The following is a 16997-nucleotide window of genomic DNA, read 5'->3' on the forward strand; positions in this document are numbered from 1 at the left end:
TAAGAAATGTTTACCAATCTTATAAATGTTGTCTTAGCACATATTACATGTCCACATTTTACAAGCTGCAAAGTACATCCAGTACCCAAACAGCTAACAACAGCTTTAACATGTGGTCAGAGATAGGTTGGAACAAATAGTGCTCAAAGAATGACATTTCACATTGCAGCAAAAAGGCTACCATAAAAACATTAGCGGAAGTAACTGATAGAAGTTATTGGAAATTCAGAAAATTCGGCTTGTTTAATCTTTTTCACTTGGGCACGGAGGAGTTCTTTACATCACAGGATTAGATAGATGCAGGACTGCTGAATACGCTTGTGTTATTCTTCAAGCCAGAACTATCCCTGAATTGCCTGGTTTTTAAAAGCCATATTCGCCCTTACAGAGAGTAACGATCCCGTGATACACAGGTACCGCAGATGTAAGAGACAATTTGTGTATTTTATCCTTTCATTCCATTGCTCTGTACAGAATCACCAAATAAATTAAACACTCTATAGCATCACGATGTGTGAAGGTTGCCAACTCTGACTGGAGATATTTGGGGAGGTTGCCTCTGATAATCCATTTCTTAAAGAAGCAAGAGTGATGTGAGGAAGAACGTTTTCACACAGGGAGTGGTTGGGTCTGGAACGCACTGCCCAAGAACGTGGTATGGACAGGGGCAATCAAAGCTGTCAAAAGGGAATTAAGCTTATTTATTAGTGACACCAGTAGGCTTACATTAACACTGCAATGAAGTGACTATGAAAATCCCCTTGTCGCCACACTCCGGCACCCGTTCGGGTACACTGAGTGAGAATTTAGCATGGCCAATGCACCTAACCGGCACGTCTTTCGGACTGGTTAGGTGCACGTCTTTCGGGAACCGGAGCACCTGGAGGAAACCCACGCAGACACGGGGAGAATGTGCAGACTCTGCACAGATAGTGACCCAAGCTGGGAATCAAACCCAGGGTCCCTGGCACTGTGAGGCTGCAGGGCTAGCCACTGTGCCACTGTGCAACCTGAACTGGACAGTTATCTGAAAAGTAAAGAATATTCAGAGTTACAGGACAAGGCAGCAAAACAATACTAAGTGAATTATTCATTTGGAGAGCTGGTGTAAACACGATGGGCCAAATGGCCTCCTTCTGCACCAGAACAATTCTGTGACCCCCCCCCCCCCTATAGTCAAATGGCCTCTTTTATTCCCCATAGCCTAATATTTTTAATAACTTCTAAACATAAATGTTCAAAGATAAATGTAAAAACATGAAACTGTAACAGCCTATGAACTTTCTCCAGGGTTGCAATGTCCTGAAGGATTAATCTGTAAATCCTGGAGGCTCCACAGTAATCCTGGAGCATTGGCAATCCTATCCACATGACTTGACGGTGCAGTTAAATTATTCCATTTTTTTTTAGGGGTGGCAACATTTTATCTTCTGTGACGGCAAGTCAGGAAATTCTGAAATAGCAGTGCTGGAAATACTCAGTTTGGACTTTACGTGGATGCAACAATTGTGACCACATTCTCCAGTGGCTGGGGCTTTGGGGCCACTTCAGGGCTCATTTCTACAGCAGGACTGACTGGGACAAGGGGGAAACTTGTAAAGTGACAGGCCACCCAACCCGAACTGTCCGCGTCCGAAAGCACATTCCTCGCCCACTGTGACCATTTGCTTTTAAGAACTGAAGTTCATGAAGGTACTTCAATCACCGGGACCTTTACAATTTCATACCATTCATTCCCGCTGTCTGAACAGGCTTGTGATGCTCAAACTCATTCATTTAACCTCAGAACTCCCCCTCACCCCGATCGACTTAAGAGTTTGACGAAGGATCATCCAGACTTGAAACCCTGGCTCTATTCTTTTTCCACAGATCCTGTCAGACCTGCTGAGATTTTCCAACGCTTTCTATTTTCGTTTTGGATTCCAGCATCCGCATTATTTTGCTTTCATCGACTTAAATCAGTGCCCCCCCCCCCTCCTGTCTCAGCACTGAGATCAGAAGGTCCAGCCAACCCAAGAGAGGAGATATTATTCCCCTCTGCATTCGCTTCCCCAAAGTAATCTCCACCCACCTCACTGCAACCATGCAGCTTGAAGGTGCAGCTCTTTGTGGCGGCACGGTGGCACAGTGGTTAGCACTGCTGCCTCACAGCACCAGGGACCTGGGTTCGATTCCCGCCTTGGGTTGCTGTCTGTGCGGAGTCTGCTCGTTCTCCCCATGTCTGCATTGGTTTCCCTTGGGTGCTCCGGTTTCCTCCCACAGTCTGAAAGGTGCGCTGGTTAGGTGCATTGGCCATGCTAAATTCTCCCGAACAGGCGCTGGAGTGGAGGGGAATTTCACAGTAACTCCATTGCAGTGTTAATGTAAGCCTACTTGTGACACTAATAAATAAACTTTAAACTTCACAGTGACTGTCGACTGCCCATTGCCCTAACTCTTTACCACACACGTGGGCCTTTTGAAGTTCAGATGGCAGAGGGAATAATTAACTGACTGCTTCCCTCTCCCTGGTGTTAACTGAAACCAGTAAGTGGGCTCCTTAGCGATCGAAAGGTTGAACGTGAAACTGTTTTATATTTTTTTAATAAAAGGCACGCATCGATCAATTTGGGAGGCTGTGAGCAAAGTAGTTGTGAAAGGTTAGTTAAAAATAAAATAGCTCCAAGTTATTGAGTGCTCAGTGCAGTTGAAGTTCCCATGTCAGAATTGGACACTGCAAGTGCTTAACCGTAAACAGCTTGTTTGTTAAATGTTAATACAGACTACACTTCAGCATTCTTCCCATCTAGTGAGTAGCTGATGCTTTGCCACAGTGAATGCCTCGATGCTGGAGTTCAGTAGAGATGTTAAGCATGAAAGTTCAAATCAAAAGCATTTCCAGTTGGCATTTAAATGAGGACAAATCACGCGGGTGTTTCAGAATACCCATTCCATGTTCTTATTCAATAAATATCCACTCCACTAAACCTGGAAACATGTTTTACTCATCCCAGTCCAATAAAAGTTCTTCCTTACAGTGAATTTCTATCAGCCGCTTGGAAGCTCTCAGGTGGACATCTGAATGAACGAACTTTTCCGAACAATTGATTTCTTTATTTATTAATAATAAGCCTTGCGTTCACTGGCAAAGAAAAGTTAACATTTAAACCAAAGCACATCAGCCGGAGAGAAATAACAGATGGTTCTGTTCAAAACTATCAGAATTAATGGCCTTCCATAGTCTTATAAATATTGGAAGCAGATGAGATCATTACCTATTAAATTTAATAAAGAAAAGCTGCCTGATTTCAAACATGCGCTAAAATACACGAACAAACCTTCTGGGAACAGTTCCCCAGTTTGGATGTTTATAAGGTGCATTAGGGTGGAAAATAGCACCTTACATAACTAACCAAGCTCTTCTCGACTGCACAGTCCAACACAATTTGACCAGGTTTCATCAGACACGACTAATTCTGAAAAGAAAGAGTCGACACCCTCCATTGTTTATGTTGTGGTTCAGAGGTCTATAAAATAATGAGGGGCATAGATCAGCTAGATAGTCAACATCTTTTCCCAAAGGTAGGGGTGTCTAAAAGTAGAGGGCATAGGTTTAAGGTGAGAGGGGAAAGATACAGAAGGGTCCAGAGGGGCAATTTTTTTCACACAGAGGGTGGTGAGTATCTAGAACAAGCTGCCAGATGTAGTAGTAGAGGTGGGTTCAATTTTGTATTTTAAAAAGCAGTTAGACAGTTACATGGGTACGATGGGTACGGAGGGATTTGGGCCAATTGCAGGCAATTGGGACTAGCTAAGTGATTAAAAAAGGGCAGCATGGACAGGTTGGGCCGAAGGGCCTGTTTCCATGTTGTAAGCCTCTATGTCTCTATGACTCTATTATTATTTATTAGTCACAAGTAGGCTTACATTAACACTGCAATGAAGTCACTGTGAAGATCCCCCACTGGGAGGAAACCGGAGCACCCAGAGGAAACCCATGCAGACACGGGGAGAACGTGCAGACTCCACACAGACTGTGACCCAAGCCAGGAATCGAACCCAGGTCCCTGGCACTGTGAGGCAGCAGTGCTAATCACTGTGCCATTGTGCTGACGATAAAGTAACGCATATCACACACGCACGAACAATGAAACCATCCGAATGATATTTGAAAAGGCTCACCGCAGTTAGGGTAATAACTTGTGGTTTCTGTATCTGATAAATGTCAGTATAAATGCAGCAATTAAGACACCGAACTCCCAACATGAATAATCTTTCTGGACAATTACAGGATTATTCGGAAATGTGTTTTAATTTTACGAGGGGAGGAGTATTTGACACAGGATGTTTGGCATGTATCGATGAATAGCAAACGTTTGTGCTTAAGGAATACCGTATGCTGGATAACAGATCCCGCTGTGGGTTGGCCATTGGCATTCAGAGGGAAAGTCCTCTATGAATTCCAGAAGTGAGACACCAAGTGCTGAAATCAGATGCCTGTCTGAAAATGACAAGACCTTTCGGGTTCGAATGGCCCATGAACGTCAATCCGAAGCTTATTTACTGCCAACACACACAGGCTGGATCTTACTAGCGCCCTCCCCCCACCACCCCCCCGCCCTCGAAATTGAAGTTCTTATTTCTTGCAAACGCCTTTGAGATGCAACAGGTGTGTTTGTGTGTGTTGCTGTATTTTGTTTCGAATTGGCGCCAGTTCAAGTCCCTGCAGACTTTTGAATGGGCCTACCTCATATTAAGTTGATCTTTCCCTACACCCTAGCTGTGACTGTAACACTACATTCTGCACCCCCTCCTTTCCTTCTATGAACTCTATGAACGGTAGTCTGTATAGTGCAAGAAACAATACTTTTCACTGTATTCCAATACATGTGACAATAATAAATCAAGTCAGAAAGGTGTTAAACATCTGAAAAAAGCAGTCAGGAGAATAGTGGAAGCACTCAGCAGCTCAGTCAGTATTCTCTGGAGGCAACATGTTTTCCCTCCAAGGGAAAAACCCCCACTCTGCTCTCTCCATGGATGCTGACTGACTCCCAGCATATTAAGAGCCACATTGAACTCAAAACGTATGTTTCTCTCTCCAGGTTATTTCAGGTCTCCAGTATCCACGACATTTTGCTTTTAACTTCCCATCATTTTCTGGTTTTACTTTTTTTAGGCGTGGGCAGTTTAGGTTAAAGTCATCTCTGCGCTTTCAATGCTGACTCCCTTTTAGACCATTCCTGAGTGTAACAGCTTATTTACTGCCAACACACACAGACTGGAGCTTACTAAACCGCCCCCTGAGATTGAAGTTCTAATTTCTTGCAAATGTTTTTGAGATGCAACAGGTGTGTGTGTGTGCGCGCGTGTGTGCGGAGAACCTTTAGGAGGTGAGTTTGGGTGCAGTCTGCTACAATGTGAGTGCAGTTTCAAATCATCAAGAAAGGTTTTCTGCAGAGTAATATCTACTGGAGCAGTTTAACAACTGGCGGGCAAAAGGAATACATTCAATTTCCATTAAACTGGATGGGATTTTAAAATATTCCAGTATCATTACAAACAACATATAGGCCCTGCCAGCAAGGGATTATATATTCATAGAGTCCCCGCAGTGCAGGAGGAGGCCATTTGGCCCATCGAGTCTGCACCGACCACAATCCCACCCAGGCCTTATCCCCATAACCCCACTTATTTACCCTGCTAATCCCCCAGACACTAAGGGTAAATTTATCATGGCCAATCAACTTAATCTGCACATCTTTGGACTGTGGGAGGAAACTGGAGCACCTGGAGGAAACCCATGCAGACACGGGGAGAACGTGCAAACTCCACACAAACAATGACCCAAGACCGGAATTGAACCCGGGTTCCTGGAGCTGTGGGCAGCAGTGCTGACCACTGTGCCGCCCGTGGACCCATCAAATTTATTCAGTGTCAGGGCCAGAAGCTGATCTTTCTCTGCACCCTAGCGATGACTGTAACACTACATTCTGCACCCTCTCCTTTCCTTCTCCCCTATGTACTCTATGGAGAATATGCCTTCTCTATACAGCGTGCAAGAAACAATACTTTTCACTGTACCCCAATACATGTGACAATAATAAATTAAATCAAAATCAAAATGTTCCTGAGTATTGACTGCTTGCTTGCTTTGGAGCAATGGGATTTTGATTTTGATTTTATTTTATTATTGTCACATGTATTAACATACAGTGAAAGTATTGTTTCTTGCGCGCTATACAGACAAAACATACCGTTCATAGAGATGGAAACGAGAGAGTGCAGAATGTACTATTACAGGCATAGCTAGGGCGTAGAGAAAGATCAACTTAATGCAAGGTAAGTCCATTCAAAAGTCTGACGGCAGCAGGGAAGAAACTGTTCTTGAGTCGGTTGGCACGTGACCTCTGACTTTTGTATCTTTTTCCCGAAGAAAGAAGTTGGAAGAGAGAATGTCCGGGGTGCGTGGGGTCCTTAATTATGTTGGCTGTTTGGCCAAGGCAGCAGGAAGTGTAGGCAGAGTCAATGGATGGGAGGCTGGTTTGCGTGATGGATTGGGCTACGTTCACAACCTTTTGTAGTTCCTTGCGGTCTTGGGCAGAGCAGGAGCCATACCAAGCTGTGATACAACTAGAAAGAATGCTTTCTATGGTTGGTGAGGGTGCAGTGCGGACAGTGTTAGTGAGGGGGGGGGGGGGAGGGGAGATAATGGTCAATAGAAAGCATGAAAAAAAAGTGTTGGGTTACAGATTAATCATCTTCTCTGGCTGCAGTGCAGAACTAAGTATTTCATCACAGCGACACATCCTTCTATATTTCGCACCAAGTGGCCTGGGTTGCCCCTCAGCGCAGAGTTTGAGTTGTATTGATTTGAGGAGCTTTCACTGGGAGCCAGGTGGTATTCAATCCCAACACTGGGCAGGGAATAACTGGCAGCAGCTAAAGCTTGTTTTACAGCGAAACGGGTGAAATGCTTAAATGCAAAACAACGCCTGAGAGAGACTGGGAAAGGACAGTAGCACACAGGGGCGATATGGCAACTGGGGGAAGTGTCAACATTATTGTCGGCATTTGTGGTCCAGGTTCAGTTAGCGTTACAGTAACGCCAATTCCTAACATTGGAGCGACCCCATCAGTATGTGACCATCGCATCAGAACCTGTGAACTTAAAATAACTTCAGAAGCAGCCAGTCTGGAGGCAACTACCCTGGAGTTAAGGGCTAACAAAAGACAGCTGGAATTTACAAAGTCAAAGTGAGAGGCAGTCCAAGGAATGATTAAGTGATTGCCAGCACCGGGTATCTGTAAATCACTCGTTCAGGGTTCCTTTCCAGAATGCTATTATTTTAAAAACACTCCATAATCACACATCAAAACCTGTAAAAAAAATCTTTTGCAGTCTTGTGGTTCAGGTCATGTAGCCAGTTGCGACTTCCCTGCTAGATACCTGGTCATTCATGGGGTACAGTCTGATGGGTTCCACAAACCGACAAAATAAAAAATGCTGTACTCTATCAAATGTTGGACAGTGAAGGAATGCCTGCTTAAATTATAATTTGCCCATATGAAATATGCATTTATATATGTTTTAGAAGCATTTGGATATCTTGTGCTCCAATTATTGGTGACTTATTTGAAAAAAAAAGCGGACCACTGCCCAACTATTGAAGTAATGTAATGTACTGTTGATTGAATCTTGTGGATTTGTGTAGGATCCAAGAGGTCCCAGAACAACTTTGTGATAGAGTGCAGATGATTCTAATACCATACTGAAGTTGGAAGCACGATGCCGCCAAATGTATTGGGGTCAGGGGGTCATTCACATCTCCAACATCATTAGTTAAACGCAAAAGTACGAACTTATGTCAACAATTAATACTACATCAGTTAAACTCTGCCATTGAATTCTCTGGTCATTTGCAAGGGCCGTGCATCAATGCAGAGCGTTACCGGCAGTCGGGGTGACCATCTGGCTGTGTTTTGCACCAACCCGAGTGTTCTGCCAGGTCTACAGAAGAGGACATCATGGGCTTTCTTTTATGGAAGTAGTTGTTGTGTTAAGTATTAATAATGTTCTCCTTTATAAAATATTAACAGAAGCCACAAAGCACATTCCTTTGCTAAGGTTTCAGCCCAGGGTTCAATTTTCAGCCTGAATTCAGGGGAAGGGGTTGGGGGGAGAATTTTTACATTCAGCATTATATAGCAGAGGCATGATGGGCCGAATGGCTTCCTTCTGTGCTGTAACTATTGTATGATCCTGTGAAGTAAACCTCAAAGCCACAGCATGGAAGAATTAATTACCAGAATCATGGATAATATTGCTGCGTTACAGACAGAGCCAAGGACCTAGGTTCAATTACTGCCTCAGGTGACTATGTGGAGCTTACAGGTTCTCCCAGTGTCTGCATGGGTTACCTCTGATTACCTCCCACAGTGCAAAGATGAGCGGTTTAGGTTGATTGGCCATTCTCAATTGCCCAGTAATGTCAGGGGTATCAGTAGGATTAATAAGTCCCGGGGATAGGGCTTGTTGTTGGTACAGGCTGAATAAGCCAAATAGCCTCTTTCTGGACTGCAGTGATTCTATGATTCAAGTACTCGGAACAGCATCTCATGCAGAACTTCTGAAAGTTTAGTGGAAGACTGGTATTCATTGTTTGGCCTACATGCAGTTATTTTCTGGAAAGTAGTCTTTAAACCTGTAAAGATGCATATTCCTCTGTACCCAAAGATCACCAGAATAAGCCTGTATCTGGTAAGATTCATGTTAGTTTCCCCCACAATGGGTCATCGATAGTATACATGAGAATGTATACATGGGGCGGCACGTTTGCACAGTGGTTAGCACTGCTGTTTCACAGCTCCAGGGACCTGGGTTTGATTCCCGGCTTGGGTCACTGTCTGTGTGGAGTTTGCACATTCTCCTCGTGCCTGCTCCGGTTTCCTCCCACAGTCCAAAGATGTGCAGGTTAGGTTGATTGGCTATGCTAAAATTGCCCCCAAGTGTCCTGAGATGCATAGGTTAGAGGGATTAGTGGGTAAATATATAGGGATATGGGGGTAGGACCTTGGAATTTCATTATTTTTACCTTTTTATGCTAAAATATAATAAACCCTCAACAGCGAGACAAGTTTAAAGTTTATTTATTAGTGTCACAAGTAGGCTTAGATTAACACTACAATGAAGTTACTGTGAAAATCAAATCCAAACAGAGTGAAAGTACAACTTGCAATCTGTCCCCAGTCCACTGGAACTAACATCACAGGGATGTTAGTGAACATCACAGGGACTTTTCATCATGTATTTTGTTGGAACAAATGAAGGAATATGAGGCTTCATGGAGGGCTATGCAAATAAAACTTTTTATCCATTAAAATGTCCCACGAGCTTTTAATGTCATTAAAAGTTTGGTGCCCAATCAGACTTTGCAAATAAATGTGTTCAAAAAACTAGGGCTATAGGCTTCAAACTACAACATCCAAGGAAAAAGTACTTGTGCCCAGAAACGCTTCACAGACCATAACAAGGACAATGTAAATAGGAGCAGGGATAGGCCATTCGGCCCCTCAATCCTGACCCTCCATTCAGCTGGATCACAGCTGATCTTCTACCTCAACATCATTTTCCTATGCTATCTCCATATCCCTGGTAATCTTTAATATTGAAGGAATATGGGTTATACTTTGTCATCCAAAGCTGTGCGGGTCAGATTGATTGGCCATGTTAAATTGCCCCTTGTTAGCAGGGTAAATACATAGGGTTGCAGGGATAGGGATGGTTGTTGGTGCAGGCTTGATGGGCCGAATGGCGGCCTCCTGCACTGTAGGAATGCTATGATTAGCATTCATGCATACAACACTAACCATGATACCAAAATAAATGAATCCACCAAATCATCCTTTTCCGCAATCATAATTTTAAGGATGAGTGAGCGTGCCAGTGTATTTCCTGTATATAAAGTCCTGAGTCCATTCCTGAGGTTGGATCACAATTCTGTGCTTATTAAATGCTCAATTCTACAACTTAGAACTTTCCATACAGCAGAATCTCAAAGGCACAATTAGCTTCTGGAACAAGCACGGTGGCACAGTAGTTAGCATTGCTGTCTCGCAGTGCTAGGAACCCGGGTTTGATTCCCAGCTTGGGTCACTGTCTGTGTGGAGTTTGCACATTCTCCCCGTGCGTTTCCTCCAGGTGCTCCTGTTTCCTTCCACAGTCCAAACGATGTGCAGGTTAGGTACATTGGCTATGCTAAATTCTCTCTGTGTACCCAAACAGGTGCTGGACTGTGGCCACAAGGGGATTTTCACAGTAACTTCAATTGCAGTGTTAATGTAAGCCTACTTGTGACACAAAAAAATAATGTGTTTAACACGTTGCTGCGATTTCAGCAGCACAGTGATACAGTGGTTAGCATTGCTGCCTCACAGCGCCAGGGAGCTAGGTTCGATTCCTGGCTTAGGTCACTGTGTATGTGGAGTTTGCACGTTCTCCCCGTGTGTGTGTGTGTGTTTCCTCCGGGTGCTTCTGTTTCCTCCCACAGTCCAAAGATGTGCAGGTGATAAATGTTAAATTGCCTCTTAGTGTCAGGGAGATTAGCGGGGAAAATATGTGGTGTTATGGGGATAGGGCCTGGATGGGATTGTGATCAGTGCAGACTAGGTGGGCCAAACAGCCTCCTTCTGCACTGTAGGGATTCTACATGCCACCTTGGGTGCAAATCTTGGTGATTTTTAGAAAGCAACTAATAGCCTTTGATTGTTTCCAGAACCCTTTACTCTTTCAAAAAATTTAAACAAATCTCACTCTCATCAAATTACAAATCAAGAGATGCAGGAGATCATGGCCCCAGCAGCAGGGCCATCCAAAGACAACTACACTAGGCAGACTCGACCTGTAGCTCCGAAACCCGTTTGTCCACAAGGGGTGGCCGAGCGTGTGAGCAGAAAACAACACAGCGAGGGTTCATGGAGTATTTATAACCTGAGTGAACAGGCCAACCAGCAGAATATTTCCTGAACCAGAGATTTAAGGATTGGGAAATAAACAAGTGATGGGAATTGTAAATTAAAGGCGGTGATTTCAATAACAATTCAGGTAGAGGGAGGGAGAAAAAGGAGGACTGGATTGAGAAAAAAAAAATCACAAAAGGAAAAGCAAAAGACATTAAAATGTAATTTTAAAAATTTCTCCCCAAAATTCATAAGTTAAGTGTTGAGCCATTTCTTCAAGTTAAGATAAACAATTTTTCTCTCTACACTGAAGACACAATTCAAGATGTGAGACTTGTTTTCTCAACAGAACAGAGCAAAATAATTATCAGGAGGCAGAACTTGTGGATAATTGCTTGTATAGCACAAGAAAATACAAATACGACAGAGCTCCAGCCCAGTCTCTTCCAAGGGACAGAAAACCCAGTAGTTTCTCAGGCTGATTAGGTTTCTTTACTTGTTGTATTCCACATATTACAGAAAATAAAAATCTTTGATATTAAGACACCATCCCGCTGCTTTAATCGCCGCATGGTCAATCTATATCTTTACCTCCAAGTCAAAAAGCTGCAAACTCAAGTCTCACATTCGGACTTGAAAATAAAACTAGACTGATGCTTCAATGCACTACTTTTTAAAAAAAAGTTTATTTATTAGTGTCACAAGTAGGCTTACATTGACGCTGCAATGGAGATACTGTGAGCAGATTTGCATTGTTGGAGGGGTCATACTTCAGATGAGACAATTTCTGTCCCTTTAGAAGGATTATTCCTGCTCTCCTTGCCAGCATTCATTGATCAACACAATCCGATTAGCTGGCAATTTCTCTCATTTGTGGTAAAGTGTGCACAAATTGTGTTTGGCATACAAAACAGCAATTCCGAAGAAATTCTTGAGTGTAAGGTATTTCGAGTTTTTTAAAAAATTACTCCATTCTTAAAAGTTACAAAGCCAAAGCTTAGAGTTGACTGGGCAAACCTGAATCCATTCCTTGCTTGCTCCAAAAACCAAATTCAAAATCCAATTGAATCCAGTTCACGGTCTCCACAAGAGAGATGAACAAGATCCAAGCTGACAAGATGAGGCCTTGCACCCCATCTTGGGCTTGATCTGACGCTTGATCTTAGTTGAGGATGTGAAAGGTGCTACACGAATGTAATTATTCCGGTTTCTACCTTGCTACAGCAAATTCTAACATGCCATCATGCAAGAGAGAGCGCTCGTATAAGAAGAAGCCAGTTAAAACAGATATTTTATTTAACAGGTCACATTATTAATACAGACTCAATAAACCAAATTGTAAACCTCCCTTCGTAACTACAGGAAACAAGTCTACAATAAATACAGGAAGATTTTATTTCTAAATATCTTAAAAAGTGGTTTAAATCTCCAACATAATTCAAAATAAAAAAAATCAACGATTACAACTGTGTGGTTGGGGCCAAGTTAAGTTTTTTCCAACTTTTTTCAAAAATGCAACATTCAGGTGGAAGTTCTGCAGCTTGTACATACAATGTTACCATGCTTTAATTATTCAGAGCAAATTGTAAATTAATGAGGTGGAGATGGTTAGTCGTACTGTTAATGCTCTTAGCTCTGTTCTGCATATAACGTTCATTTAATAGCAGGGTGCCTTTGTATCATATTTAAATCACAGAGCCCCACCAGACACTTAAATCCAGCCAATATTAGTACATAAATGACAAATGCAGAGTAATTTTTTTTTTACAGAAATGACGACGGGATGCTTTACATTATTTCTACAGAGCAGACACAGAGAACATATTCACGCTTTCTTGGGGTAAAGGGTTAAGCACACAACTCATGCAGGATTGTTCAAAGTCTTTGAAGAACTTTTGTTCATTTCGAACAGCGCCAACGAGTCAGAACACTTGTTTTACGCTACAGGCTACGCGATACTACGCTGAACAGACAAATGACAAACTTGCAATTCTAAACACTGGCATTATTCATCTGATCACTGAAGCCCTACCCGACATTAGGCAGCATTCATTCTGTAGTGGGAATGAGGAAAAGAAAACACCATTCTAAAAGGAAAATTGATAAAGATAATTGCTATACATATAGTGTATAAACCTGTTAGCATATGTTGCTTATTGTCGACCAGCTGCTATTCATTAAAGCCTGTATCTGCTGCAAATGCAGTATTGAATGTTGACTTCTCCCAGTATGGATCACAAAGCCTAAAAAGGAGGTTGCAGCAGCTGGGTTTATTGAGGTAAGGCCGGTAAATTAATGGCAGTGTTTAAAGAAAAGCTGCTACTTAACAAGGGTTTACAGTGTTACACAGTCAAGGTGTTTCATAGCATTAATTTAGAATCACAGACACAGTAAAAACGATACAAAAGTAGTTTCAGGAAGCAAAAAGGGGTCCACATTAAAAAAAAGAGCCCAAACATTAAAAATGCAGTGCAAAGCAAGTCAGTGTAACCTACACTTTCACTCGAACTAAAACCACAGAATCATACCTTATGCAACTGTAGAGAACTGCGTTAACAAATATTGCATTAGGATAGCACAGATGCCCTTTGTTAAGAAAGGAACCGGTAAAGGCAGCCTGTTTTAACTTTTATTCATTTACTGTAACATTATTAATACTTTTTTCTTATAAATGAGAGCTTTAAAGTATAACAGGAGGCTGAATAGGCTGGGAGGTTTTGCCATAGAAAAATCTGAGAATCCTAACAGAAACTCTTCACAATTAAGCAAAATTGGACAATTTTGTCAAATTCAGATCTCTGATATAGTCCACGAAAAAAATTGATGTGATTTTTCTAAAGGGAAATAGCAGAAGTCAACCATCGATTAGAAGGGTGATCCATTTAAAACAAGATGGCAGAATATCTGTGCTGAACCACAAGTCAACAAATCTTAAGATTTCCAGAGTCCATGATGGTGTCTAGCTCCCTATCCTCTGATCCAAATTTTAACCGAGTTTTTTCAACTTTCATCTTAAATATTATTCATTTTTCTCCTTGGGGCTAGATAAATCCGACTTGCGAGAGGTAGGAAATAAAAATAAAACAGTTATATCACGGTATTTCAAAACTTTATTTCCTTAACTTAAAAAATACATCTAATTTCAAAATGTCCGAAAACAAATGGCTAAACGTCTATTAACCGAATTGGTGCATAGATTTGCAAAAATGACTATTACCAATAGCATTTCTGAGGTGTGCAAAATTACTTTTACAAGACAAAAGGAGAAACAGAAATAAGCTATGGCTCAAGAAAGCAAAAAAAAACATTCAGCCTTTATTTCTTAATTGTTAAAATGGTCAACCTTACTCAAGGCTAGAAAGATTTGCAATTAAAGGTCACATTAAACATTGTATTTACAAAAACGCCATGTACAAAATGATTTTACCCTATGTTAAGTTGTAGGTAGACTGCTGGTTATTAGAAATACTGTCCTTTTCATTAGTATGAGAATACCATTTCAGTAGAAGATAAAGGAAGCCAACTCTCCAACACTGCTTCTGACGGTGTCTGTTCCAGTAGTTAACTGTCCCTTAAGTTTACAACAGCTCCGTTGCTGAGATCCATCTTCAGGACAATGGTGATTGTTGAAATTTAGTGGGACTTGGTGGAAGACGCGCTGCAGCACTCTGTTCTGTTCTAAAGCTGTAATCGTACTGGAAAAAAAAGAAACACAAACCGAATGAAAGCACCATTTTATCAAAATTTGCACGTGGATAAATCGATTGACAAGACGAGGAAAATCATGAAATAATGATTAAAAACCAGAAAACCTGCTTTGACAGGTCAATTATAATTTAAAACATTACACAATTTCAGATGTGCTGTTACATTATTAAAATGATTGTATTGTGAAGAAGACGGTGGGTACTCGGAATGTTTACTCTGAACTTTGAGATCACCTCAATGCTGCACTATGTTTTATAACCCTAATTTGACCAGGTAAACTTAGGCAATGTTCAATATAAACATATATATGCTTCTGGATTCAAGCTTAAGACAGTAAAAATTGTATCTTAACCATGAACACAAGAACACAACACCAGAATTAGAGGCAGGAATAGGCCACCAGACCCTCCAAACCTGCCCTGCCATTCAATACAACCATGGCTGATCTCATAGAAGAATCATAAAGTCCCTACAGTGCAGGAGACGGCCATTCGGCCCATCGAGTCTGCACTGACAGCGATCCCATCTAGGCCCTATCCCCATAACCTCACATATTTATGCTGCTAATCCCTCTAACCTATGCATCCTGGGACACGATGGGGCAATTTAACACGGCCAATGCATCTAATCCCGCACATCTTGGGACAGTGGGAGGAACTCTGAGCACCCGAAAGAAACCCACGCAGACACGGGGAGAATGTGTAAACTCCACACACAGTGTGACCCAAGCCAGGAATCAAACCCAGATTCCTGGAGCTGAGAGGCAACAGTGCTAACCACCGAACCACCGAGCCGGCCTCAACTCATTTTCTGTGCCATTTCCCCATAGCCCTCTACTCCTCGATCGTAGAATCTCTACAATGCAAAAGAGGACATTTGGCCCCTCGGGTCTGCACCGATCTATCAAATATTTCTCCACTTCCACTTTGAATACTTTTAATGAACCAGCCTCCACCACCCTTTAGGACAGAGAATTCCAGAGACTTGCCAGTCTCTGCGAATACAATATTCAAATACAATATCTTTTTATGAAGAGTGGTGAACATGTATAATAACCAACATTGGGAAACAATGCAAGCAGGCAGAGTAAATTGCAAGATACATATGATGCATGTATTTTTGACAGACAAGATTATAACTAAAATAGGGAAGAAAGTCTGAAACCTTTACAAAGTAGGACTGCATAGAGCAGAGGGGACCTGTCCCTAAGGACATGCAACATCTTGGTTGTTGGTGTGAGGAAAATGTCACAAATACATTTTAGAGCTTTCTCGATTGCATTAAGGAGCTGGAGAAGAATTTCTTGACTTTAAAGAAACTGGGCGGCACGGTGACGCAGTGGTTAGCACTGCTGCTTCACGGCGCAGGGACCCGGGTTCAATTCCAGCCTCGGGCGACTGTCTATGTGGAGTTTGCACGTTCTCCCCGTGTCTGCGTGGGTTTCTTCCGGGTGCTCTGGTTTCCTCCCAAACTCCAAAGATGTGCGGGTTAGGTGGATTGGCCATGCTAAATTGTGTCAGGGGGATTAGCAGGGTAAATACGTGGGGTTACGGGGATAGGGCATGGGTGGGATTGTTGTCAGTGCAGGCTCAATGAGCCGGATGGCTTCGTTCTGCTCTGTAGGGATTCTATGATGAGCACTGGTGAACTTCATGATCTTTTTCTTCTTCTGTTTAGATGCGAAGGAAAAGCACTAGTTCAAAATCATAGAATCCCTACAGTGCAGAGAGAGGCCACCTAGCCCATCGAGTCTGCACCGACCACAATCCCACCCAGGCCCTACCCCCATATCCCTGCACATTTACCCACTAATCGCTTTAACCTACACATCTCAGGACACTAAGGGGAAATTTTAGCATGGCCAATCAACCTAACCCGCTAAACATCTTTGGACTGTGGGAGGAAACCGGAGCACCCGGAGGAAACCCACGCAGACACGAGGAGAATGTGCAAACTCCACACAGACAGTGACCCGAGCCGGGAATCGAACCCAGGTCCCTGGAGCTGTGAAGCAGCAGTGCTAACCACTGTGCTACCGTGCCACCCATTAAATTTTGACCACAGGCTTCAACGAGAATCGAACTCGCAATCCCTGCTTTTTAAGGCCAGTGCTCCAACCATTGGGCTATGGAGCCAATTGCCAATAGCCATTGGGCTATGGAGCCAAAATGGGAGGAAAAAATGTGTATAATGGTTAAAGTGGCAGCTCAGCTGGCTGTTTGGGGGCATGCAAGTGTCACTCTGATGCAGTGAGGAACTTTGCTGGGGTTTTAGGAAGTGTGCAGAATGTGACCTGCAATTTCCACTGAGGAAGGAATTCTTTTTGCAAACAATGGACAGAGAGAGAGAGA

General features: G+C 42.6%; 1 protein-coding gene across 8 annotated transcripts in view; it reads right to left on the bottom strand.

Moving 5' to 3' along the window:
- Positions 1 to 12211: 12211 nt before the first annotated feature.
- The window catches only part of mvb12ba (multivesicular body subunit 12Ba), a 168031-nt gene continuing 163245 nt past the window's right edge, over positions 12212 to 16997 (bottom strand). For all 8 annotated transcript variants that reach the window (XM_078226449.1, XM_078226443.1, XM_078226450.1 and 5 more), the window contains one exon: positions 12212 to 14633. In XM_078226449.1, the coding sequence (XP_078082575.1) occupies positions 14547 to 14633 (87 nt within the window). In that variant the 3' untranslated portion in view covers positions 12212 to 14546. The remainder of the gene's footprint in view (positions 14634 to 16997) is intronic.

This window comes from Mustelus asterias, chromosome 13, assembly GCF_964213995.1.
Source record: "Mustelus asterias chromosome 13, sMusAst1.hap1.1, whole genome shotgun sequence".
NCBI lineage: Eukaryota > Metazoa > Chordata > Chondrichthyes > Carcharhiniformes > Triakidae > Mustelus > Mustelus asterias.